General features: G+C 41.0%; 1 protein-coding gene across 4 annotated transcripts; it reads right to left on the bottom strand.

Moving 5' to 3' along the window:
• Positions 1 to 45: 45 nt before the first annotated feature.
• Positions 46 to 27,973, bottom strand: RFX7 (regulatory factor X, 7). 4 transcript variants are annotated; one of them, XM_010571783.1, is made up of 9 exons: positions 27,939 to 27,973; positions 26,997 to 27,082; positions 19,677 to 19,759; positions 18,724 to 18,846; positions 12,493 to 12,609; positions 9,731 to 9,815; positions 8,839 to 9,046; positions 5,910 to 6,205; positions 46 to 4,960 (listed from the first exon to the last, which is right to left on the bottom strand). In XM_010571783.1, exons 4-9 carry the CDS (start codon positions 18,831 to 18,833, stop codon positions 1,643 to 1,645), a joined length of 4,134 nt encoding a protein of 1,377 aa, XP_010570085.1. In that variant the 5' UTR covers positions 18,834 to 18,846; positions 19,677 to 19,759; positions 26,997 to 27,082; positions 27,939 to 27,973; the 3' UTR covers positions 46 to 1,642. The 4 variants fall into 4 exon arrangements, with proteins under 4 accessions (XP_010570085.1, XP_010570088.1, XP_010570086.1 ...); XM_010571786.1 differs by lacking the exon at positions 26,997 to 27,082 and having other exon boundaries at positions 27,939 to 27,968; XM_010571784.1 differs by lacking the exons at positions 19,677 to 19,759; positions 26,997 to 27,082; positions 27,939 to 27,973 and adding an exon at positions 18,160 to 18,255 and having other exon boundaries at positions 18,724 to 18,806.
• Positions 27,974 to 27,996: the final 23 nt, after the last annotated feature.

Raw genomic sequence — 27,996 nt, 5'->3', positions numbered from 1 at the left:
AAGACACTTAAATAAAAAAAAACCCACTAATCGCCCCAAAAATCTAGGGGGGCTTATCATGCCTCCCCCTTCATAAATTCATGACCACTCATTCAAAGAAGTAATGCAAGAGAGGCAAATGTTTTCCGCTCTGTTTCCTGTTTTGTAAGTGTTGGTTCACAGGAGAAATAATCAATTTCATATTAAGCTTAAGGGCAGGTATTGTAGCACCCCCAGCGCACCACTTCTTTTGTAAAAGCTTGCCTCTTTCTAGCATCAGGGCCATGGCCGGTTAAGTACCCCTCTCTTTTGACCATTAGAGAGATGCATGCCATGCTAATAAAACAAAAGGTCTTTTTTTGGTTCAAGTGAACTAGTGAGACCGAAGTCTAAATCTCATTTTCCAGAGGGGCAGCTAAGGACTTCTAAAAAAATGATTCACCAGTCTTGTCAAATCATGTATGAAAATGGAATTCAGGCTTCTAAAACAGTAAGTACTTCTTTTAAAAGAAATTTTTTCTAAAGAAAGTTCACGTCTTACTGTGTATCTGTAAAGTGCCTGGCAGTATTATGGCTCTATATGAAATATTTTTAGATCAACCACATTTTCTAATATTTTAATCATCTTTTGTTTGAGAGAAAGAGAGCAAGCAAGACAGAAAGGCTCAACCTACTGAAATGCAGAGAAAAGAGCATCTTCCTACACTCTCCATTAGGCTAGGAAAGAGCAAACTTAAAAAATGACTGTTTAAAAATAGTATTTTAATGAGCTCCAGCAGCTCTTTTATTTAAAAAAAAAAAAGGAAAATATCACGTTCTTTCTCTAGCATTGATAAATAATTAAACAGTACCTATCACTTTAAAATAGGGTGTTATGCCTAGATTAAATCTCAGTGCTCAAAATCTTTTTGCATGAATTTTACCCAATATAAAAACATTGAAGTGAGAACTAAAATATCAAGTATGTCATGAATATTAATGGATAAAATAACTACATAGATTTATTTCTCTTAAATAAAAAATTTAGTGCATCTTTCTTTTTTCCTTGATAATTCCTGTTAGTTTTTCCTATCTCTGCATTTACTAGAGATGTCAATGGCACCAGCGCTACAGAGATTTCCCACAGTTCACCACTGAGCAGTGCTCAAGACAGCTACACAACGATCGGGCACCTGCATGTCACCTGGTTCACTTGTACCCACTCCCCACCACCTACCTATCTGCAGGCACTCTGCATTTCAGACTTGAACAACAAAGGTCAGTAAGGATCATCTACTAAGAAGTAACAAGCAACACAAAATATGGAAAGCCTACTAACGAGCTCGACTGAAAACCCTCCCCAAAGCCTCAACCATAGCTGTCACTGCCGACTGGCTATCAACCACATCTTTATTTGCTACAATAAGAGAAGTTGAATGGGAAACACTATAAAATTCAAATTTTAATACTGGCTCTTTGACAGCCCATCACCTTCAGAGATTTGTTTAAAATTGGTAAGACTACCTTTTCCCTGCTGAAGAATGAGCAACAGGTACAGCAAACTTTTTTGAAAATGCCACAATACATAGCAAGTGTTTCTGCTGCGGGAGGCACTTCCATTAAGACAAATACAATACGTCTGTCTCTTAGATACAGTGTGCTACATACATATTATAAAACAAGATTAACCCAACATTTCAACAGCAGGATGATCCTTACTCTCCATCCACTCAAAACCTGATGGAGTCATTGAGTTAATGGATTCATTGCAGATTTGTTGAAACAAGGGGTCATTTTTTAATTCCTCCAGTGTAGCATCATCGTCTTGTCCCTGCTGACGACCTGGATCAAACAGTAGATTTGTGTCTAAAGTGTTCAGATCGTTAATGCTGCCTGAGAGCTCGGAAGACAACCTGATGTCGCTGGAAAAGACAGATGCAACATTATTGAGATCTGATGCCACCTGATTCACCAGCTGCTGGTTTGTTGGCAGACTGTCCTCCCCTAAAAGGTCTTTTACAGTGCTGCTAAAATCTAACTGCTGCTCTCCAATGTCTGATTGTGCTTGGTTATCTCCAGAAGAAAAACTGATCTGATCCGTGCTGCTGTTTTTTGTGAGGTAATTTGGTGTTTGGAATTCATAAACTGAAGTGCTGGAATTGATCATATTTTGTGGGTTGGCACTAGGAAAAGCGGCGGATGTCTCTAAAATCTGAGTGAGATTCATCCTGGCTGTGTAATTTGAGGGCATGTTGTTCATTCCCAAACCTCTCACTGCATCATCGCTATCAGAATCAAGTTTGTTTAACAACACATTGGTTATTTTTTTAGTGTTTGTTTGTTTCTGAAGAGACGGGAAGGCCGTCTGCATCATCACAGTCAAGGGGACTGACTGGCTTCTTTGCGCTATGTTATTGGCACTGGTGTCCGCATGGATATTAGCAAATGCGTTGTGAACTTCAGGAGTCACTGGACTTCCAAAAGGTGTCAGGTTAGAGCGTGGTATATTTGAAACTGGGTAAACAGTGCTTCCACTGAGATTACGCTGGCGATGGACAGCAGGGCTCACGCTCCGGCATCTCAGACTGTTGTTGAGAGAGGAACCAGTTCCTTTGTTGTCCAAAGGAGCAGGAACAGCAAAGCCCTCTTGCTTGGTGGTGCTACTGACAGGGGCTGCCTGGTGCTGCACAGGTGAAACGGGAGTCACGCGACCAAAGTGGGTATCGTGGTGGCGTGGCTGAGACTGGTACGACTGGCCAGGAACGGCAAAAGCGTGAGGTTTCCTGAAGCGGTCTTCCACCAGCTCCTGATAGCTCGTAAGGATGCCATGGTTTGCAACGGACGAATTGCTAACGCCACTGTAGCCGTTATTCATCCACTCGAGCTTGGTTTTGTCGGGATGGGTAGCCATAGGCCGCTGCATCGGCTTCACGGGGCTGCTTGATATAATGCTGGCATCATGGTAAGCCATACTGGAGCTGATGGGAGTAAACGCAAACGGGTTTCGGCACTCCACAGGACTTGGAGGGACGCTGCTACTGCAGTTCGAATGCGGCGTGCCGATGGGCGTATGACGACTGCTTCCTAGAGCACTGTCTACGGGAGTCGTCTGAGCCAGCCTCGAACAAGGGCTCTCTCGGGACATGTTCTGAGATCCGGCGATCATTTCAGAGGTGGGTGTTGGAGTCGGGGTGGGGGTGGGAGTGGGAGTCGGGGTGGGGGTGGGAGTGTGAATCGGAGTGCTGTTGTTATGGATCGAATGGTAAAAGTGCACGCTGCTTGGATGAGATGACACGGGAGCTCCTTGAGCTGCGGTCTGACTCTGAAGTGCCATTCCTAGACAGCCACCATAAGGATGAGAATTATTCATGGACATTTGCTCCTCCATGAGCACCAGCTCCTCCACAATGCTGTCCTGGGTAAGGTCATCATCAAATGAAAAGAAGTTTTCGTTTGACTGAGGGACCGTATGTTCAAACTCTTTCAGCTCAGGCTGCAGAGGTAACTGATTTGAAGACTGTGCTTGTATTTGACCCAGGGAGGAGTCCTGGATCTGGCTCTGTAACTGCTGGTTGTATGCATCCTGCTGTATACCTTCACAGTGCACTGGCTCCCATGCCGGTTCCTGTAAGTCACTAGAGCCAGAGTGCCCTGCAATAGTCATAACACTGATATCTTGCTGCTGTTCACAATTCACAGATGCAAAGTCGGAGGTTTTGGTGATATGGTGCCATGTATTTGGGTTAAAGCTGCCATCTGATTTTGAATCATTTTCTACGATAAACATGTTTCCTTCCAATTTTACTTTTATATCTGGAGATGATGCTGATGCAAGCTGTGGTCCTAAAGTAGAATCACTGGTATTTAAATCGGTGCTCAAAGAAAGCTCTGTTGCTAAGGTTGCTGCAGCTGCAGAAGGTACAGGTACCACCTTCACAGGTACCTTGCTGGGAACTTGAGCAAGTGTTGCCGTATTGTCACTGTTAGGTAATGATCCAACCTTTGGAGACTTCTTAACACTGTTTGCTTTTTGACCCTCCACAGCATTACCAACTGAAAGCTGCTCCACCAGTGGTTTCTTTACAGGTGGTACCTGGGAATCCTGAAGTGTAGAAGGTTGTCGCTTTCTTGGACTTTTAGTGCATGTTTTGTCTTTAATCGTAGACTCACCACTAGGAGGTGAACCGATGCTGGTGCTGGACAAGTTTTGACTGGCAACTGAGAGCTTTAGAGTGTTTTGATTATTGCCTGCTGAAGAAACTGGTGTGATTTCATTAGATTGTATTTTATATTTGGTCCCTGTTTCTTCAGCTCCCTGATCACAGCCCTTAACTGGTTTTGCCTCCATGACATCATCAGCTGAAACCTTCAAGGTTGCAACCTCAAAATTAATTAGTTGAGCAGGAGGCAGGTCAGGGGTTGCCTTTATGGATTTAGACATGTCAGAGCTCTCTTGGCCCTGTACTGAGTTGTCATCCAGTAATGCTTCTGGTTCCATTTTGATCTTGACTGCAGGCGCAGCTACAACAGTGCTAGGCTTGGATCCTGGAGACTGAAGTGAAACGACAGATCCATTTTTGATCTGTGGACCAGTCCTCCCTTCTTCCACTGCTCCTGCACTACTGCTGACTGAAGGCGTCTGTTTGACGGGCACACTACTGCTGCTTGGGGCAAGAGATATTGCTGTCATTTTTACCACATTTAAAGAATTCACATGTGGAGCTGGCACAACAGTCTTGATTGGGCTACTGGTAAAGAGCACCGTCGTGGGAGAGCGGATGGTGAGAGCACTGGTATTTGCTGGCTTGGGTAAGATCTGCGGGTAGCGATGCCGGGCAGAGCGGTCACCAACTGGGCTGGCGGGAACATTCTGGGGAGTCTTTGGTGACTGCTTGACTGATTGCATGTGCTGAGTGACCACCTGAACATTGAGCGGCAGGACCTTGCTATCAGATGATCCCATAGGACTTGGAGACGTCACCAACTGCCTGGTCCTTGGCACCTGTAGAGAGAGAAAAAGCAAAGGTGTGGTGAGGAAGCAAGGAAGCCCCCAAAGCCCACAGATCACCTTATCCCCAAGCATTTCAAAGGTGAAGGACAGCACAGCTCAATACACCAAAGCTAGTGAATGTCAGTTTGAAACAAAACAAGCTCTTCAACTATATACAAGACAATTTCTATTTGTCTGCCTAAGGACTGGTAGACAGATATATGGCCTCAATTTTTAAGGCATGAGGCACTGGTCTACACACTAGCCCGCTCTTCTGCTAATGAAAGGGTCATTCTCATAAAATCCTTCAGCACATGGAACAAAAAGACAGACATACAAAGGCTAAAAAGGAGAGGATGTGTTCAAAACACTGCTCATTGTTAAGGTTTCAAAAGCAAGTTAAATACAAATTCACTATCAGGCAGAAAAATTGACTTACCTATTGACATTGACAACAAATCTAACATCTTAAAAACAAACAACATTCCCTCCCAGCCCAGTTTTGTATGGCTGAAAGACAAGTATGTTCCAGACTACAGACATTCATGCAAAAATAAAATTGCTGCTGTCACTAAACACACCAGGCCTATGAAAGGCTATTTAGATTCCATATTAGGGGCTCAGCGACCCACACAGCTGGTGTCAGCTCTCTCTCTTCTGGTTAAACTTCATCTCAAGGGCAATTATTTGACATACAACCTTAATTATTGCTAGCTGAAATCCCACTGCCAATGACTTCAAAGACAAACTTGGCCTATGCTACATGATCAGAATTCTGCTGCTTCTGTATCAATCCTGTAATTCATGTGGTATAACACAGTCATTGGGACAGAAAAGCATCAAGGGACCCAAGCCTTTGAGCAGAAACCATTTTTCTCTCCCACTGACCACTGCTTAGTTACTGGCAATTTACAACCCTTTCATAAGGTGGTTTCTCTGGAGAATTGCTGGAGAACTTTACCGGTATCGGGCTGGGGACAGCTGCCACAACAATGCCAATAGGTGGAGGAGACAGAATTGCAGGACTTCCATTAGATATACTGGTCACACCGTTGGTTGCAGCGCCTTCTGTTTTCTTTGCTGGAGACTCTCCTGGCAAAGGAGACTGCAGTTTCTGTTCTTGTTGCTTCTTCTGGATCTTACGCTGCAGCTGCTGCTTGGCATCAACAGGAGATGGCAGAGTTTTCACTTGCGGTTGAAAGGAATTACTTTCAGCAGTAGGTATAAAAGCCGAGGGCTGGGGGATCCCTTTTATTCCTGAATACAAAAGAAGAATGAATTATAACCACACATACCCTGTCCGCTGTAGTGCCACTTCTGTACCTAACCACACAGAACACATGGCAGGCATCTCCACAACCATTCTGGGAACACCTCCTCCATGAGGTGCTCCCATCCACTTCATAGTCAAATCTATTCAGTGTTTCAGTTTATTTCCAGATTTGTGGCAAAACCTCCATCTGTTAGACAAGCTGGGCATTAGCTGCTAAAATACTATGTAGTGGCATCTTGTTTCTAGGAATCCCAAATTGCAACTTTTGTGTCAGCAAAATCTAAAAAACAATGCATTTCATTTAACTGACAGTAGAGGGCAGCAGATATGTTTTAGATGAACTTTCAAAATTCATCATCTACTGTGTTTGTTTTGTTATCAATGTCTAATTTAAATGAAATGTCTAATTTAATGTCAGATTTTAGAATGAAAAAATCTTTCCAGAAAGCTGTGGGTCTGTGTCACAGAAGAGCAGCTCTGAGCAGATGATATTACCTAATGCCCAAGGCATTAAACACAATGCATCTAATATATCAGAATGGATCACAACCTGTGTGTGATCAGGGCTAGTGGTGAAAGAAGAGCAAGAGAAGTGTCCAGGGAAAAGAAGGAAAAGGTGAAAAAACTATGGAAATTAGAATGGGAGAACGTTTTTTCTGGAGACAATGCCTTTGCTGATCACAAGCCAGCAAGTGGTGCTTCCAGGGAGAAGAACAGGGAGATAGTCTCATCTGTGCAGCTGGTACCAATCCTCCTCACAAAATCACATCACATTTATGATCTTTTGTTTATTAACAGTCAAGAGGATTAGGTCTCTCAGTGACCAACTAACCCTGTCGAACTGCCCCTCTAAAAACACTTTAACATCATTTCATTTACACTTTGCAGGTTTCACAGTTTTTAAAATAACTCTTAATTATAAATTAATCTATACCATTTTTAGGACAAGTATTTGGTTTTAGATATGCAGTACATGCTTAGGAACTGTGGTTTGGGAGCCCACCCTCTCAGCAGCAGCCTGCATGTACCATCAGAGTTTGAACACCACAACATGTCTTCACTTTCACAATTCCTTCTTCATAGAGCATTGAAATGCCCAAATATATTGAAATTGCTGGAAAACAATTCATATGTGTGGGCTGGATACTGAAGGCAAGTAACATTTACAAGAAAAAAAACTCAAGAGATTTTTCTTTGAAGGTAAAAGTTTGCTTTTTCCTCAGTTATATGCACATGCACACTGTAATTCCTTGTGATAAAGAGGAATGGGAATATTTTATTTGCCATTCTAGAAAGAGCCTCTCCTGAAATGACTATCCAAGCCACAGAGGCATGCACTGGAAATAACTGCCCTTTTCCTTGAAGGAAACCATCTTCTCTTGAAGGAAGTAAGGGGGAGAAACTACGTAAGTTGAAGAGCTGTACACATACCCAGGATTCCTTCCAGCAGTGCGGCAAGCAGAACCAATGAAGCCAAGCAACAACAGGTAGAAAAGTAGCATACAGGGAGCAAAACCTGCCACTGCCAACCATCAGCTGCAAGTTGCCATAAAGGAAAGAGAGCTGGAAGGAGAAGGAACATGATCCAGAAGGGGATCACCCCAGCCTACAGCTCTGACCACCAGTTTCCATTTGGAATTGCCTGTCTTAAGGCAAGAGATTTGCCTTGATCCAAACACATTTTGCTTGACAGGCCTGGGCAGAACTTCAGAGGGAAGTCTGGGGACATGTTGTGCACCTCCACTTTCCTCCTCATCCTTCATTTTTGTAATTAACTTCATCCACAGCCACAAAAAAAACACTTTAAATCATTAAGTGACTGATTTTGAGCATGAAAAAGGAAACATAGAACACAAAAGTAGATGTACAAACCACCAAATCGAATGTAGGCTTTCCCAGAGACTGAATAGAACAGGAATTCATCTGATGTAGCAAAATACAAGGTAACTATTCTCTTCACCTCAATCCTTAACAAAGATTTGAAATCGAGTGCTGGAATCTCAGTCACACAACTGCCCCTGGAGAAGGCTAGGCTGTCCTGTTCCTCTCAATACCCCTCAAGCCCTTATTTGTGTTGTGATCAATAAGAGCGGCAGCTGACATGCTTGTACTACCTGACAATGATCAAACATCTTAGGAAAATCTGCACCTGACATATCAGAAATGCCTATAAGAAAATCTGTTCTTGAAAGAAAATTAAGACAGACAATTGTTTCCAAATTAGGGCACGTTATCAGACAGAAACACAGCTACACCCACAGTTTGTCTACAGACCAGCACTGTACCGGCATCAAACTCCTGATCTAGCGAAGTATGTAAATTCAGCACAATTATTCACATGCCCTGTAGTGTTTTAAAAGACCAGGGTCCTCACTGGAGTAATGGGAGAATCACAAACTAAACCTGAGACCACTGCTTGTTTTCAGATCTCTTTACCTAGACTACCAGCAAGAAAAGCAATTTGCAGCAATGTGGGCTAGAATCACATAAATGCATGCTCAATGCTCAGTGTTTAGAGTTTGCCCTGAAAAGAACTGCTTCCTCAAGTCAAGATGTTACTACTCTTTAAAAGAAAGATCCCCTATTTCATCAATTCAGAATTAAGTTATCTCATTACCTGCTGGTGCCCCTGCCATTACTGTTAAAGCTGCCATTGACTTGGTACCAATATAGTGACTTTTTACAAGGAAACGAGCCAATTCCAAGACTGTATCAAAAGGCTGGCTCAGCACTTTCTGGGCCCATTCACAAACAAGCCGGCAGGCCGCAGAGACAACTTCCTCATCAGGACTTTGCAGCTGCCCAGACGGCTCCGCTCCATCCAACTAAAACAAAGAAACAAAGGAGGACAGGTTACTTTAATTTTTAAGGGTCATTAAGACATGAAAACAAAAATAGAGAGCAAATGATGATCAGAAACAAAGAAAAAGTTGAGTATGTATGTTCACAGTTTTTCATGAAATTGGGAGAATGAGATCACATCATCAATATCATCCAAAATTAAATGTCTTAACATTAATCTACTGGTTGTTTCCAAAGGCATTATATGGAGCTGACATTTCTGGAAGAAAATCGCAGAGAGAATCCTAATATCTGGACCATCAACAATTGATGCTCCCTGCATCCAGAGTCTTTTCAACTAAGCAGCCACTGTTACCCAGGAAATGCTTCTTTCACTGGGGTTCCTCTTTCCTAGCATTGACTTAACAAAAAAAAAACAAAACAGTAAAACCAAAACAGAATCAGAGTTAAAAAGATATAGCTTGTGAGTAGCAACAATATGAAAGTCCTCTTCACCTCCTAAATTAGTTCTTTTAATAGCACCGCAGTACATTCTGAACTTTACAGAAAAACATCAAACAATGATTCAGAATGGAAGTATTGTAAAGAAAAATCTTAAAAACTACACAGGTCTTCACTTTGTTTTCAAAACTTCAGACAGAAAAACAACATAATAAATGTTAATTTGCAGAAATACATATAAATAGGCAAGTATATATACATCATACCCCATCTCCAGTTTTATGAAAGTCAAGGTTGGGCAGTGTTGGCATATGCACAAAAGCCTTCTTCCTCAGTCCACTGTAGCAATATGTGAACAAGAATTAAGGTCTAAATCATCTCTGCTTATTAGTTGCGGGATATGAGGAAAGGGCAGTAATTCCTTTAATACCCCTCATAAGCTTTATAAGTGAACTCAACAACAGATCTCAGAATTACTGTCATTAACATAGTCTCATTGCTAGCCAGAATCAAGAGCCTATAAATGGCTGCTTTCTTGGGCAGGTCGTTGGGCTTCTCCATCTCTGCAGAGGAGCAAGTAATGCTGGGCATTATGAATTTTGTTTGATGACTTAGAAGAACCACTAAACCACACCAAGTAGTTTCAATTAGCTATTCAATATTTAAATCATTAACAGAAATTTGGACTGAACAACCTTCCTAAACCAGGCCTAAAACAAGATGGAGAACGCATTTCCAAAAGTTAATCACTGTTAAAAAACATGTTCCCAAATCTAGGTTTTACTTTGAGTTCTTTTTTGCCTCTTTTTGCTAAATTTCCTGACATTTCCTTCTCCTAAGGGACTTCCACAAACTGAAGAAGTTCCCCATGACAAAATAATGTGACTGATGAGGACATTTCTTCCTAAGATTTCACACAATTTTTGTGCCTCTCTCCCCACCTGTGGTAATTCTTTAAAAATATGGACACAAATACCCAGATTTGTTCTTACACTGATCTCATCAAATCAGTACACAAAAATATACTCTCTCCATTACTCTTACTTGTTTATAGGTCTAAAAATCAAATCAGCCTTTTCTCCGCTCCACAGCATTACTCTGGGAGTTCACATACAGTGTCTCTTCTCTGTGACACACAAATCTTTTTCAGGATCACTAATTTTTCACACTCTGTAAATACGTCTGTATTTCGCTTTTCTAGACCATGGAGTTTGCATTTGTTTGCATTAACCTGGATGGAGGATAATTAGAGTAAAATAAATGTAAGGAGGCTAGGTACTAAAGTAAGTGTGAGATAACATCACATTTTAATCATTCTGAATTCGGAACTTAAGAAACAGAACTGAAAGAGAACCCCTGGGTCAAGCTACAATTACAGTATATGGTTTCTTCCTTAAAACTTCTCTAGCTCTAGGCGGAACATCCCTACTAAGTTTTGGACTCCACTGCTAGATAATCCAACACTGTATTTTATGAAACAATTTAACTAACACATAACTTCATTTACTACTACATGGAAGGTTTTTTTCCTCTATGGAAGAAAAAGAATTCTGGGCTGCTCACTAGCATTTAATTCTCTCTGTAAGTGCATGTTTCAAGTGAGATCTTGGCAAAGGCCAGTATTACAGTGCGTCCATATCATTACTGCTAGTTCTTTTGAGTGGTTTTTAATTAGAGCCTACAAGCACCTTGATGCCTTTTGGCCTTCTAATGCTCTCTCTCCCTTGCTTACTGCAGTGGCTTAGCCTACCCAGCATGTCAGAACAGAGGAAGAGTCGACCCTGGGGGTTGCAGCAGGCAGCAAGTATTACATTACTTCATAATGGTTTCTAACGATTCTCAAGGGGAGGTGTAATTCTCAACTTGGAAAGGACAAAATTCTTGCTGACGAAAAAACTTACTTTGAAAATCATTAACAGTTTTTGGTTTTTAACGGAACACCACAAAGCGTGCTGAAGACTCGACAAACTGCAGCTCAGACTCAGAAAAGCCTGAGAAAAATTCACATCCTTGTAGCCTTTAGACTTAATTATTGCATTTCTTTCCTAGCAGAGCTTCTTGCCCCTACACTGAAGCAGCAGAACACCAGTGGTATGAGCAGACTTTTGCACAGCATTTCCCCCGAATTCTTCACAGTGGCTGCCTGCTAACTGATAAACTAATCTGTCCCAAGATCTGTGTATAGTTCTGCCTGTAACAATTATGTCTAGTTACACTATGACAACATCAGGTTTTAAAGTACTTTAAGGTTTGTATTAAGTTACAATTAAATGGGGTAGGTTTTGCGCACCCTGTGGGATGGACTATTTCTCTAACACAGGGAAGGAGATGGATTCCAACTCTGGGCACAGGGAACAAGACTGCAGTCAAGAGAGAGAGACAGTGCTCCCCACCCTAGAAGCTCTTGCTCTGAATTGTCTTTCCTATCTCAGGAGGTCTGCACTGTGCAGTGAAGGAAGCCGTCTCCCCGCTCTGACAGCAGGACAAGGCTCGGATCGTGCCTTCCAAGTCTGAAGCCAGCTTTTGTGACAACTTCCCAGTTCCCTCCTCTTTCAAGCAATACTAATGGTTGAGGAAAGGCCGTTTTAGGAAATATCTGTAGCACAGCTTAAAAAGGAAATTTGGCTTCACAACTAACTTTTAAATTACTGGTGTGCACAAGTATAATATAAAAGCAAGAAGTATTCTGATAATTCTGAGCTGTACTACCAATAAAATACCAGTTTCTGCACATAAGGCGAATTCCTTTATTCCAATATCTCCCTTTGCACTAAATGATAAAGCTTCTTTGATTCCTTGCTGCTGTGACAACTAAGCATCAGAACCTAAATTTAAGTACTTGTTTCCAAAGTTATATTTTGCAACCTAACATTACCACAATTAATAATTTTTAAAGAAAGTTGGGAAAGTGTCTGCATTTTTTTATTTAACATTACTTCTGCATTTAGCTAGTAGTTAAGCCATAATGACAGATGTTCTCCAGACAAGTGCAGAAGAAGTTCCTGAGAAGCGTTCTAGCAAAGGATATTTTGATTTGCCTCTTGTGCCTAGACGACGGGCCTTCATATTTGGAAAGACATTTTTCATGATCTTTCCAAAGTCAGCAGCACTTAACGGGTGGTAGCCAAGATTGTCACAATAGCTCCTGCAACAAAGAGAAAGAAAGCGTGAATGGAATCAAAGTTAATACAAGAGGCCAGCCTGCATGCTAGACTACATCAAAGGTTTTCAAAAGAAAACACTTATACCCATCCATATTTAGAACCACATTTAACATTAATGAAGTTATCCACAACGAATTGTATGCATTAAAAATGTATAAACAGAGCTATTAATACCACAGTTTTTGCCTTGTTCTCTACTGAGTTCAAAGACAAGTCATGTGGAGACATAACAAGTAGTGGCATTATTGAGAGCACAGTTAAGATTTACTCCACAACTTAGTTTGAAGCATATGTTTCAATTCACTTATTTTAGGACATAATAAAAGCAGAGACATTGTTCTAGCCAGAAGTACAGCTTGTGTGTGGTAAGGCCTGAAGTCCTGCAGGAATATTTGAAAAGCAGTAGGTAAGAGATTTGTCAGTGTCCAGAGAAAGATTCTGCCTACACAACCTCAATTTAATAGAGCTTAACAGAACTGAATTTAATAAAACATACCTTCCCAAGAAGCCAGCTTCACCTTTATAGGTGTAACATAAACACATACTGAGGACCTAGTCCTCTTACCACCATACCACTACTGAACTGTGAGAGCTGCTTAATTATAGACATCCTTATATTCATTAACAGTCCTAAATTAACAGAGATTTCAACTGCCTCCGCAAATGTAGATCTTCGTGTGACTGAGTATACAACCTGATGATATAGGGGAATAAAGCAACAAAAGGTAATTATTTTGCTAAGTTTACTTATTCTAGTAAAATGGGGACTGTTATCTGTCTTCAGTTCTCAAAAACAGCAGAAGGGATTTTGTTTCAACATCTATTCAGATGTGTCAACATTTGAGATATTTAAAAAATATCTTGAGGCAGAGAACAAGAATCATTGATTTTGCTGCAAAATGTGAATGTTCTGGACAATCGCAAACGTGTGAAAGCAGAGGAGAAAACCAGAAAATGCTCTGGAAGGTTTACCTACATAGCAAGTGCTTAAGGCTGCACAAAAACATGAATGCCATATTGTTTTTTGCTCAAGAGCCTTGTGGTATTTCACAGATGTTAACGTGCTAAGGCCCAAAACACACCATTAAAGCATTCTCATTCAGATTTCCTACAGTCACAAGGTCAGCACCAGATAGCAATGACCTCCTTTCCCATGAAGAAGAGATGACTGTACACGATCACGTGTGGGCATCAGCAGGAGAGCACAAAAACAGTAACTTCATACACCACATTGCCTGCTACTCTAATTGGGTACGTACATGCAAACAAATCTCTGCTCATAAAGGAAGAAAGAAAGAAAGAAAAAGCAGGACTCCTGAAACAGGTGTTTCATTCCCAGCATCACCTAGTAAAAACAGTAACAATTAGCAATGGCATTTGCATCCAAGTCAGCCAGTCAAAATGTCTGCTCTGAAAACTGTAGCTCTATAGAAAGCAGTATGTACTTTTTCAGATACTTCCACTGCATTTACTTTCTCTGTAAAAATATTCGTTATTACAGAGTAAGTATCTGCTGCTTTTACGTAGGTATCCTCCACTTGGAAAGCACCACCACAAATGTAATGATTTTGATGGTGATAAACAGCAGGATTTATGCTATTTGGTTCTGACATTTCCCTACAGAGCTTGCGTACGTCTGCTTTCCCCAGCTACCAGGCCACTCCGTCCAAACCAGGAGATGTTGCCTACAACCTGGTATACAGTAGCCATTAGTCTAGTTTCTGTATGGGACATCAAGAAGGTTTTTATCCAATTTATATACCAACGTATTTCATTTCTATGCATGTCAGTCACAGAATCTGGACTCTGGATACGTCCCTTTGAAGTTAATACAAAGGAATACTTCTGCCTCGCTGCACCCTCTTAGGAATCAGACATTGCTTTATGTGTAATAGATAGATCTCCGCGCGCTTTTTTTCCCCCCCTTGCATCTTGCCAGGCTCCAATGGATTTTAACTTTATTCTGAGAATTCCTAAAAGGTGGGTCTTTGTCACTTACTGATGCTGATTACAGGACTTTTAAGTCTCAACTAGCATGCACAGGAAGGCTCTCTGAATTTCTCTGCCACAGTCAGCAGTATCTTTGAAACTCAACAATGTCAGCAAAACAAAATAAAAAAAAATAACGCAGCAAAACAACAGGACTAGGGACCTACCAATCAATCAACTTTTAAGTTAAAATTATTCCCTCCCTAGGAGAAAATAAATAAATAAATAAATCTGTTCCTCAAGTCTAGCACATCTGTTTCAAAACAGTTTCTTGCTAGCAGCAAAGCATACACTTACGTGGTCCCCTCGTATCCTTACTGGCAGCTCCTGCAAGCTTGTGATTTTTGAGCTATTATTATTATCATGTAATTTCAGTTTTCAGACAGATCATCCCATATGGCCCCTCCTCCTCCTGGCTCGGCCGAGAACCCTCCATGTCCATCTGTGGTCTCTCATTGACTTGACAACACACACCAGGAGTCTCTTCCCTGAAGCTCTTCTCTCTGCTACTTGCACTCTTGGCACATTGCTGAGCCCAGGAGCTGTTTTGCTTATTTGAAGGATGGGTGGGAAACAGATGGGGGGAGGGTAGGTCTATGCAGAGACAAGAATGACAATGGACACGTGGCTGCTTATGTTCCTTTGTACAGAGCTCCCCTAGGTGATAAGGAGAAAAGGACTTTTTTTTTTTTTTGGTAAGATCTTAAAATTAAATGTACTCAGGACATAAAATACACTGGGAGTGCACCTGAATTAAACCACAAAAAAAGATTAACCAAAAAGCCAATGAAGAAGTCAAGCTATGCAGCTTAGCTTACATAGCTTCCTGGGCAGAAAAAAACATTATGAATAGGAAACGATGAAGAACCTATTGCATGAAACTAAACAAAGATCTTGGCTTATCCAATCAAGCAAAACAACTGGTCTCTGAAAATGGGTTAGAGTGAAGAACCTGAGGAAGAGCTAGACTCTCATTAAGCTGATGAACAACACTGGCATAGAAATGAGTCAAAAAAAATCAGGTAGGATGGAAACCAGGTGTCTGAAAACCATTAGAGAAATGAAATTGCAAGTCAGACTCGCAAAAGCAGCAGCAGAGGTGGGAAACAACTGCTTTAGATTGAGTTTAATCAGCTTTTAAAAGGAATATATAGGTAGTTGTTTACAGCAGAGGACTGAACTTTACAACACAATAGGTCCTATCCCGTTCCTATCAGGAAGTTTTATATAAAAACACTGGTTAAGTGCTATCAAACAAGACTAGCATGTATCTTGTGTCTTTTATTTAACAGACATGGTATTACTATACCTACTGCCCTCTTCTGTGCTACCTTCTGAATATTCTTCTTTTAACTTGTTGGTTAACACTCTCAACACTTAGCACACATAATAGATACATCAGGTGGCATCAAGTGGCCCAACAGCCAGTAAAGCAAGGATTAATGACTTACAGACTAAAGGAAAGAGATACAGGATGACTGAAAGACCTCCTAATCCGTATTAAGCATAACAAGTGAATCTTCAGGGCACCAAACTTAAATATGAATCAATGACTTTCCTTGCGTCACTGCAGTAGAAGCAAGATAAGAGGACCCAAGTGTTTACTGAAGGCTCAACAAATCATTTTGTGGGCAAACAGGGATTTTTGCCTGCCTAAATACTGCAGGACTGCACTTAGACTCAAAATCCTAATTCTCTAAACTCAGCTAAATCTACACCTGGCTGCCTCCAGAAGGGCGTTTACTGATAGGGAGAAGATACCCAAGTAAAACTGACTTACAAGAAAACATTGAAAGGATTTGATGGGAAGCAGCATCCATTCTCTGCAGGCTAGGTAACTTGTCAGGCAGCTCCCCATGAGTTCCCATAATATTTTCCAGACTGTATTCCCCCATAACTCCCAGAGGAAGCTGGCAGATGAACCATGCGTGCCCGACAGAAACACAGCTTCCTACAGCCCAACTTATTCTGTCAGTGCAGGCGGCATCACAGCACCAACAAGAGAGGTGAACTAGCTCTCACCTACCTCCTTTCTGAAATTCAGCTGCAAGCTCTCAACCTTCCCAAGTGCTACTGCCTTATATTATGATGCATTTTTCATTTATTTTATCCCTTTCAAAAGGGAGATGAATCTATTTACTTTTATCCAGTTAGAGACATGAATTCACAATTAAATAGAAGAGTAAGAAAACAGAAGAGTCACTGTGTTGAATAAGCTCAACGAGAAGAGGCTACTGAAACATGGAGGAGCTGGAAACACTATCAACACTTGCCAATGGTGGACTTGCGTGGAGTGCAAGCTTCTGTCTTTCCCTCTTCATAGAAAAAAATACATGAAAGGTGACACAGAAGCCCAGTAGTTTTGCAAGATTTATTTTGACCAAAATTTACAGTAGGAATTGAGATGCTGGTATGATGCGGCACTCTTCTGAAGCCTTGTGACTCTGATTTATATGTGCAGAGTGCATAAGCTTGCTCACTGCGAGCACATGCAACATCTATCTTTGCACATAGAGGAGAGAAATGGTAACTTGTTAATATGACAGAAGTGAGTTTTGAGAGGTCTTAACACCCTTAGGTAAAAAAAAATAACTTATCGAAACTAACTCTCTTATCTATTTATATGCCTGTTTCCCCACCTCCCACTCCAAGACTTCTTTTCCTTTGGTGTGCAAGAATAATTCATGAAAATATTCAAAGAAACTGAATGTTTTAAAAACAGATGCTTTCAAAGGAGAACAGATTCCAAACATTTGATATTTTCCTGAATATTTGCTTACCACCCTTATTTTGTTAGGGAAAAAAAATACAATACACAAATACTTGATGCAGCTACATACAAAAGCCATCCAAATTTCACACTCCACAATCTGTAGATGATGATTTTTCCGGGCATCTGCAGCTTGGCACAGCATGGAAGCCAAGCAGATTTGTTGCTGAAGCAGGCCATAAATTATTTAATAAGAAATATATTTAAGAATAACGCTTCCATCTCTCTCCCGCACAGCAGCTGCCGCTGTTGCTGTGTCTGCGCAAGCGGCTGCTGCTTGGGGATTGGCCACCCCAGCACGTCTGTGCCATTGGCTGTATTTCCAGGCTGCGTCACCACTCCAGTCGATGGCAAGACTTCAGAAATAGGTGTGTGCATGTTTATCAACCCCAGGCAAGCGAATGCCATCATATTTCAGCTCAGTCAGAGTAAAAAACTTGACCAGAGAGAGTTAATTAAAAGGAGGTATTTGCAGAAGGCAACCCTGCCATAACAATTACTAAGGGCTGAATCTTGTAGGCACTTAGGAGAAGGGATTCAGCTCGCTGCAAATTACTGTAATCGTTCAGATTATGGAAATATTCATACTAGATCATAAATCTGTTATTCATCTTCAAGCAAATGGGCTGAAGATGATTATTTTTTTTCCTCCCTGTAGGGAATGTTCTGTAAATGAATACAGATCCAACTTCCATCAGACAGCTCCCTCTCCCTTGCTACTAATCACTTTCTCTTTACATGGTAGCTTTGAGACTTGACAACACAGACTCACAGTGGCCTTGGTTACTGGTTTCATACATATTCAGATATATCGTGCCTCTGTAGAAATCAGGTTTGCTGCAGGAAGGTCCAATATTTATGCATTATCCTGGAAAGAAAGGTGTGGCGGGCTAGATCATATGTGCAACATAGCTGCATTTCCAGGAGGAACAATTCAACCCCTCATCCTTGTTAAGGCAGTCATATACGTACGTATATACAAGTAGACCAAAACGTACTGTAAGATAGTAACTGGTGCTTTTTACCTGTGCCGCTCTATCCACAAAACAAAAACAATATTCATACAGTTATTTACTTGTTAAGAAATACTTGTACCTTTCCTTCAGCATATATAATGCACAATTTAAACATCACAGTCTTATCTTCAGTGGCAGAAATAATGAATACAGTTTGCCTCACTGTAGCTAGTACATTCTCAGGTACATTAGTATATAAGGCCTTGTTCTCCTGTATCCACTTGTACATGTGTATCAGTGGAGTACCTGTACAGCCAGTGTCACAGAACTACCTATGCTTGCTACAGTCATATGTATGGATCCAGTCTGGGAGCACTCACTTGTATTCATCGTAAACCTCCTGCTTGGGAAGGGAAGTCTCAGGGTGCTCTTCCAAGGTGTTCCGTATCCACGAGAAGGCGTGCATCTGCTGGGCACGGCTGGACGACATGGCGATCTGATCGCTAGTGAAAGAAGAAGCAGTGCCAATGAAGACTTCGCTCCATAGCTCCTCCTCAGTTACAAGACTTAATCATTTTCTGCCTACACAGGTGGAGAGACACCAGAGACAACGAGGGCCAGTACCTCACAGTTAGGCATTCCTTGAGGCGTGGGCAGCAGTTACCACCCTCTTTCATCCACAATTTAACGAAGAGACTCCACACTCCAGTTCTTGACTGATACACAGCCGCGACTAGACAGTGATGTGTGAGAGTTCATCTACTTCCCCTCTTAAATCTATTGCTCCTTGCTGACTACCTCTAAGCTTTTGCCCACTCAGTTTACCAGCTGCCCTTTGGAAACTCCCAACTTTCCCAGCAGATGCTCAGAGTGCTTCCTGCAGGCACCTGCCTGCCTATAACCATCCTACCGGGAACATATACTAATTTTGTGATGTTGTGATCTGCAGGTTGGTTTTCTAGACCCTCCTTTAGTCAAACAAATGTCACCAGAAATACCATTAGTTCCTTCTTTCCCCCACCATCACATTTGTGGTGCTATATTATCACTTCCTACATAAAAAGCAAAGGAACGATTACACTTAGGCTGCAAAACACTTCCTCTGTTGACTCTTGCATTTTAGGAGGTTTATATTTACAAGCTATTCATGCACTAAAGATTCCAAAGTTAAAAAAACCCCAATCTTGAGGAAGAGAAGAGTCCTTAATGTTTAATAAAGGCTGCTTCTGCTACCAAACATGTCATGTGAATGATTCCTCAGCAGATAAGTGCCACAGGAAGTAAAGTATGTTTTCAGTATTAGCTGCTCACATTCACACACTCACACACATACCTTTTGTCTCCATTGTTGGGACCCGAAGGCAGCTGAAGGTAGAGGTAGAGTTTCTCTAGGTCTGTAAACTTCTCAACTTCTTGCTAGATAACAAAGGTGTTTTGGTTAAAACAAAACAAAAAAAAAAAAGGGGGTGAGGGGAGGCAGGGGGAGAAAAAGCAAACAATAGAGTTGAGCTTGACAGCTAAAAACTGTCATCTGACAGTGCATTCCTAAATAATATAATTTTAAACAAGAAAATATTTACTTATGTGAAAGAATGTGACTGTGAACACTCTGGGACTAGAATGATTTTCTATTTTTTTTTTTGCACACCGTCACACACCAGAAAGCACTTGTCACCATTACAAAATTCACATGCAACAAAAACAAAATCTGTAAAAATGTCAATAACAGATCACTTCTGTAACCAAACATGTAACATGAAAACCTGTCTTCTCAGAGCACACATGAAGCACCTCTGAGAACGCAGCATCAAAAAGCAGCTATGCTGTAACAACGTGGGATGTCAGACCTGATCCTGTGATCCACTATATATTAATAGTTACGCATCACAGAGTTCAATGAAGACTATGAAAATCTATCTATATACATATGTATTTTTTTTTTCCTTTGGAAGTCAGAGTTATTGAACAGGTACTGAAGACAAGCCATTCAGTTAGCATGAATCTCAGTGATGCCAGACTCTCCCTCCAGAGGATTCCAGATGGGGATCAGACACAAGGGGGAGTTTTATCTGGTGCATGCGAACAGCAATTGCTACATACAAACTAGCTTTTGGTCATCTGAAACCAGCTAGGTGGACTTCGAAATACTAGGAAAATCAGTTGTGGTAATGTGCTCAGGTCTGCTCAGCAGCAGTGTGAGTAAAGCCATGCATCAAGGACCAAATGGGTTCTCCTTCAGGAAGACACTGCAGAAGCAATGCATGAGGTGGTACACCATCAGTACAGAGTCAAAGACTCACGTGATCCCCTTTTTAAGTCAGAATACAGCTTTTGGGTTACAGTTAATTCTCTTTTCCTTTACTCATGTCTTACTGCCAATGTAAGCTTTTCCAAAAGCAAGGGAAAAGAAGAGAGCGGGATCAACAGCTAGTGATACCTGGCTGTTGACTTCAGCAATGAGCAGAATAGAGAGTGGGGAAACTAAAAAACCTAAACTTCACTTCAAACCGGGACTCCCTACCTGCCCCAGTCCTGTCCAGATACACTTTGCTTCAGCTGGCCCAAAATTAACAGCAGTACTAGAGAGGGGCGAGCTCCCACTTCCCCTCCGCCGGCTTTGCACCCAACGCACAGGTCCCCTCCCTGACCCCAGACTCTGGGCAAGGACCGGCAGGACGTGCCGTCCAGGGAAGGGTGCTGGCAGAGCACGGGGACTTGCTAATCCCTGCCGTCTAAACCCACCACAAAACTGCTCCACAGAACTGGGCCACCAGCGATGCGACAGATGTTCTCAGAGCCAAGAGAAACACTTCCAGCAGCAGCCAGGTAGCAGACACTGGATTGGCTGCTTTTATAAGCTGCAGCAAACCACAACATTTGGGGTTTTTTTTTTCCCCTCTGATAAACTCCTAAAATTTGCTGACACTGATTTCTGCACGGCTCTACAGCAGCTTATGCAGCAGTGGTGCTCAGACCACCAAATACCCAGAGAGTGCATTTTGTCAAATTCTCTGTTACTCCTTTCCTGCATAAATCACAGCATTTAGACTGGTGGGTTTTCCTTTAACAAACCCATTACTGAAAAGATCAGCGTTCTGCAAAGAAATAATTTACAGAAAATTAATAATTTATTTATGAAAAGACAGAAATTTAACAACTGAAAAAAAATTTGCACTTCTTTATTAGACCTCCTCTTCTTTGAGGAACTTAGCTGCTTTTTGTTTTAAACAGCAAATGCCAAAGCAGGACACCAAAGGACGCAGTTCAGGTGAGATTACCTTGCATGGTAAGTGCTAATCCATGCAGCAAAAGCATTCCAAGCAAAACAGAAAACCCTTGATGACTCTGACACTGAGGTGGAAGACAACCTCTCACTTCCAAATCTAATGTGCCAGAGTGCAACATAAAGGGCAAGGTTTTAGAAGAAATATTAAACCTTTCATCAAAAAATACTGAAGTAGTCTCAGTGGCCACTGCAGTTGAAGCAACTTCTGCTGTGTCCTAGGAGAAGGAAGGGGCTGCACAGAAGGGCCCTATCTGAGCCATGGAGGCTCTGCTACACAGGCCCCATCCATCAAACACCCTAATTAAAAAAAAAAAAACCAAAAAACCCAAACAAGGATTGGTAGAGAAAGAAATTTGCCTGGGATTATGTTAGCAGAGCCTTTTCCAAAGGATGCAAGCAAGCCAGTGACTCTCTCATCAGCAAAACTGCATCCCTAGAGCTGAGGCAGCTGAGGATTATGGCTTTCTCACATCCTCAGCAGAAGCAGCTGGACAGTGATATTATCTCAGTGTTTTCACTCAAAACCCACTCCTCTCCATGCCTGGCCACAGGCTGCACTTTTCTGCACAACCCCTCCAGCTTCCAGTGATGGCTGCAGGGAAGCCCTGGTGAGGCAGGACCTCCTCTAAACAGGAGAGTTAACACACAGCCAGGAGTCACAGGCAGTTCACAGAGGTAATCCTACCTGGGTGATAATTAGATAAACCTAAGCTTATTAGATGAAACTGAATCTATTTAGACAAAAACCATCTTAAAACTGAAGAAGTGGCAGTGAAGAGATGGAGTGTGACAGTCAGTGCAAGCAGATTCAGGAAACATGTTTTGCTTAATTTAAAAATTTGTTAAACATTTCTAAAACTCTCAAAACCTGGTTTACAACCTCGATAAGTACAACGACCTCTTCAACCTCAGCTGACATCCACCAGTTCTCAGTGCTAAAGGTCCGATGAATTCAGTAATAACTTTGTTACTGCAACTGTTCAAAGTATCAAAACTTTCAAATTTCTTAATGCAATCGGAAAATAATTTGGGAAAGTGTAGGAACATTTCAGCAGGCCTACTGACTACTGACCAAGAGATTCCTTCATCCTGAGTTTTTTCTTTGTGCTAAGTTGGATGCATATGGAAATTAATAAGAAGAAACAAACCACAAAATATACTCTAAGTTTTCTCCACCACCATGCCCCAAATAGGTCAATAGAGTGGAAAAGAATCAGAGCATCAAAAGGAAGACTGCGATGCTGGCATCATCTTGGACAATTTCCCCTTTGCGCAGCCTGTTAAAGCTTATGCTACAGTAGTTTTAAAACCCATACAGAATGTAAAATGTCTGGGGAATCCTTTTCTGCTACTTAAAAGGATCTAAGTAACAATTTTGCTTGAAGTTTCCTGACCTTGACTGACTGGTTCTATCAAACCAGATGAAGACTGTCTAATTCTCCAAAGGCTATTTATAAACTGTATTTCTTGAAGCTGCATTAGAAAAATGCGTAAGCATGCTAAACTGCTTGCAGGACTGAGGTGTAGAGCCATCACAAAGCACCACCTTTGTTACTCTTGCTCTTCACACGTTGTATTTATTTCCTGTAATTGGAACCACATTAAATAAAGGAAGATTCAGTGAAGATGGGGAGCAAGCAGCGTTCATACTTCTTTTCACAACTTGGCTTCAATTTAGCCAAAAATATATAAAGTACTCAAAATATCTGAGTGATCTTATATTCTGAGACAGAAAAACTGAGGACAAAGAATTAGAAACCACAAGTCACAGCTAAGCAAAGACTTTCAGTAACATATAAAGGAGCAAAGATCTTTGATACTTTTGCTTTGACAGTTACCAAATATATAGTTCTCTACAGAAATGTACAAAATACGTAGCAAACAAATTAAACCAGAGATCCTTTTATATTTACGTTATCAGTGACCACATAGATCTGCTCCAAATGAATCTGTCCTTTTGCTGCCTAAGAAAGACACAGAACAAGGATCTCTTAGGAACAGATGCAACTTTCTTTTTCATTCTAACAGGCATTTTGATTGAGCAAATAAACAGCTGTGAAATAAACCATGATGGCCAAAATGGTGTGGGCTGGTTTTTTTGGTTTTTTTGTTAATAAAAATAGCAGGGTTTGACATCTGGTTCTATTCTGAGACACACTAACTAGACGCTGAAACTTTTCGCAGCACAGAGACAAAGATCAGCTCAACACAGAATGTGGTTAAGGACTTAATCTGTGTTGTAGGAAACATGAGTTTATTCATGTTCTTGCTTGAACCAGAAAACCTAAAGATTTGAACGTGAGACTCCAGAATCACAGAATATCATTTAAGGTTTCCTGACTTTGGTTCTCTCTATCTGGTTTTCTCTGACTGCTGATCTACTGTCGGGTCACAAATGTTAGTGAAGTTTCAGCCTAAAGTTGTCAAAAGGGTTTACCATGGGAAAGCTCCAGGGAATGTGCTTTTTCTGGATGTTTTAAAGAAGAAAATATTTTGTCAGAGCAAACTTTAAATATGATAGAAGAATAATGTACTACGGAATGATTAGAGGACTTACAACTTCTGTAATGAACACAGTGAAAAACGGCATTCAAATTTGAACTATTTCGTATTTCCACAATGAAGGCTGAATTACAGGTTATTTCTGTCCTCAAGTTCTGGTGAAGAGGAGCTGAAGGCCAGGGGCAGTGCTGCAAGCTTCTTGCAAGACTACTATTTTAGAGAGCATGGACTGATCTTAGTATTTCTTTCCACTTTTTGACTATTTATAGATAACTATACTCTAATCGAAGTAAAAAAGGCTATGCCAATGGCAACATAACTTGCACCCACTGGCAGACTGGTTCTAAAACTTGTCATAGTTCAGCAGAACAAACATCTACTATTTAACAACCAGACTAAGAATAGCAAAGTAGTCAAGCAATCGTCTCCCACTTTGTGAACAGAGAAACAAGAAGCAAAGGTTAAATAATTTGCTCAAGGTCAGACAGCTTGTTGGAAATATGATCAAGACAGAAAATAGCCAATACTTGAAACAGAACCTACTATTCTAAAAAGCTGCTAATAAATACTTTTGATATGGTTTATCTGAACAGAAGCAGATTTCAGGTGCTAAATATTCCAAACAAGCCCTAAAAACACATGGCAGCTTTGTACTGACAGTGTCCAAGCACAGCTGCCAAAGCTTCACAGAGCTTCTGCCTGTCTCCTGTAGGGCAAAAAAGACAAGTGACAAGCTACCACCTTCTCTGCAGCAGGACCAAGGCACACTGCTTCAACAGATCTTACACACTGCTGCTGCCCACACTGTAACTGCTCCAGCCATCAGCAGCTTTGGTTTTCATGGCCATCGATCCAGCACACTCTCACCAGCACTGACCTCCTTTTCAGAGGACTAAGGAAAGAAACCTTAACCTTCTTGCTGAGCAATTACATGGAGCATACCATTTTAAAAATCAGGTTCAAGAGTTCACTTAGTATGTGGCAACAAATATAACAAGTGAAGTCATAAGAGAATCTACTGCTAGACATGTTTACTACAGTTAAAAAGATGTTATAATGAATTTTTAATGGCTGTTTACACCACAATTCTTGCTAATTATCTTTTTTGGATTGCACAGCATACAATGATTTTCTTATGATCTTCCAGAAACTGACAGTATGTCATAATGTAAATGTGCAGTATAACAACTAAAAGCCAGATAACTTTGGTCTCTTGTATGAGTAACTGCAGTCCCAGTGCCCTTATACTAGATGTTTTCTGTAGTCCTCTGCTGCTAGCTACCTGCCCAACAAAGGCTACTGCCACCACCTTTGTTTCTTCTTCCCATTTCTCTCTTCCTTGCCATCCTGTGTTGAACTAGGCAGTGTATGTGCTAAAGAGCTTTGTGTGCAGTTCTGCACCCTGGGGCTGTAACTGGTGTTACCAAACACAAATGGCAACAAGTGTAGCCTGATTTTTCTCTACTGGTGTTTTTTCTTTGAAGACTGCCATCAAACTGATCAAGTTTAAATGCTTTAAGGTATCACCAACACCTCCCAATATAACTGAAAGCTAGTCCCAAATCTCCTCCTTAGAGTAAGGAGGGAGACAAGGGACAGACATTGTCCCTTTATGCTTCATGAGACTGATTCAAAGGCCCTGAAAAGACCGTGCACTTAAAGGAAATGTTCTGATCTGCCCATAAGCTTGGAGTTGGACTTTCTGCAGGCAGCTGGCACCCCAATTACAGGACCGCTCTGACAAACCCATACATATTCCACCAAAGAGGCAACCTGCTCATCTACCTTCTGCAGGAAAAAACTGGACAGGGCTCCAAGGAAAGCTCCAAACAAGTTACATAGAGCTATATAGTCATGGCCTTTTAGTTTAACATACTTCGAGATCTGTCTTGCAGCTCATAGCTTTCCAAAGCAGGTAAAAATGCAGATGCCATTTTGCCAGAATTCAGCTTAATCTTTATTTCCTGAAACTATTCTGATCTTGGATTTTTCTTTTTTAAACTACCTGAACAGCATTAGATCTACCTTTGCTAACCTAGAGTGGCTTTTCCACTGTTGACAGGACTCCTCTGAACTCATCAGCAGGACAGAGGAGGCAGCATCTGGAACAGAAGATTAGACCATCAGGACACTGCTGCTCTGTTCCAAGTCAAGCTACGGAGACTGCTCTGCGTCCAAGAGCACTATTAAGAAAAATAACTCGTTCATCCAACGGATGAGACCTACTCAAATGAATGGGCTCATACGACCTGATAATCCCTACCTCAGTACCCTAGGTGCGCAAGTCTGCAGAATTTAATGCAAGAATAGTCCTAGTGTAATTCCATTTTCTTAAAATGGATTTTCAAGAAGCAGATGACCATTTAACCTCCTACTTACTTACTCCCTCTCTGATGCTACTTTAGGAAAACCTACCCCACTTGCCCATTTTTCACCATAGAAAAAACGCGTTACAAGAGTTTTACAAGTGCAATTTTGCAATTTGCCCTTTTACCACTGAAGACTCACAAGCAAAAGAAATTAATATCTTAAGACACCTGCTTTGTGTTCACAAATGTCAATGAGGGATGAAGTAGACAAAAACGACATTTTTGCATAGCTATTTTAGTCGGATGCATCCAAGAATTTTTAAGCACAGGCAAAATTGGGTCCAAAGTTTGTTTGCAATACAACAATACAGCTTACTTTAAACCTCTTACCACAATAAATTAAGACAACATTTTAAGGAAAGAGAATTCAGTGCCATATGAATTAGCCTTTGATAATGTGACTTTAAGGAGTATTCTTACTTAGCTCAGCCATACAGCTGAACAGATTCTATTTGATAGTATCCAGATGGTTGTCTATGTCATCTTTTTATCTTACCCGCTGGTTCCTTCTGGATGAAATGCCGAAGGTAGCAAGTCAGAATAAGCAGTCCCTTCCAGTCTTAAGATTTATGAACTCAGACTCTGATTTAAACAAAGTCACAACCTGCTCACTATTAAGAACAAACAAATAAAACCTCTTTCTGAATTAGTGCTAGATATTTGCTTCCCAGAAATAATCTCTGATCACTGCCTAGAACCTGTTATTTTAATGCACAAAGGAAGATGATGTTTATGCATTTCAAGAGCTTTCCTTCTTCAAAAAATGATATATCTCTCTGTCCTAAGTAGTACAGCAGTGCTAAGAGGACCTGTACTGTTGCACATTTCTAGAAAGGTACCTGAGATGGTGTGTAACTTTTGAGGTTAGCAAGTTTTAAAAAAAAACAAACCAAAAATCTGATAATTATGACACCTGCAAGATTTTCACAGACCAGGATATTAGTCCTGGTTTTGTGCAAACATGCAGTTCAATCTAGTTCCTTCCTTAAAATGTAGTACTGGCCATGGATTGATTTTTTTTTTCAAGGAAAAAACAACAAAAGCAATAATCATTGTCATTAAAGGCCTAAAGAGCAATGGAACTTGAAGGCACAATTAACTTCTTGCATACTCTGATCTGTGCAACACATAATCTTGCATTTAATAAAATCATGCTTACAAAAGCAGTAAGTCACCTTTCTGTGCTGTATCTATACTGACAGTTCTACAAGTGGCAATCACAGTCACTTGCTGCTGGCAATGAGAGGTCAATAATTCCATGGAAAACAAACATCATGTATTTTTTTTTGGCAACAGGAACTGATTTTGATCATGTTTAGTGGTAGTACCTTAAAGCACTGCTAAGGAAAGGCTTCATAATAGCTGTCAGTCTCCAGAGCCATCTAATTTGGTCTTGCAGTTTATTAAATATTAAAAATCATTCTGGAGTTGTACTTACCAAAATGCAGTCCACTTTAGATTGTACAGTTTTGCTAGACGCAAGGGAAGAAAGAAAG

This window comes from Haliaeetus leucocephalus, unplaced genomic scaffold (genome assembly GCF_000737465.1).
Source record: "Haliaeetus leucocephalus isolate CR32 unplaced genomic scaffold, Haliaeetus_leucocephalus-4.0 Scaffold339, whole genome shotgun sequence".
Lineage (NCBI taxonomy): Eukaryota > Metazoa > Chordata > Aves > Accipitriformes > Accipitridae > Haliaeetus > Haliaeetus leucocephalus.
Note: the sequence above shows the minus strand (reverse complement) of the source record. Positions and strands in the feature narration are given on the sequence as shown.

What these genes read in the sequence shown, in the direction of transcription:
- RFX7 (XM_010571783.1), bottom strand. Translation starts at nt 18,833, where the DNA reads ATGTCGTCCAGCCGTGCCCAGCAGATGCACGCCTTCTCGTGGATACGG. An exon ending in GGCACAAGAGGCAAATCAAA is followed by an intron (nt 9,816 to 12,492) that starts ATATCCTTTGCT and finishes ATTCTTGTTCAC; the next exon opens with ATATTGCTACAGTGGACTGA. An exon ending in CTGTCCCCAGCCCGATACCG is followed by an intron (nt 4,961 to 5,909) that starts GTAAAGTTCTCC and finishes CTCTCTCTACAG; the next exon opens with GTGCCAAGGACCAGGCAGTT.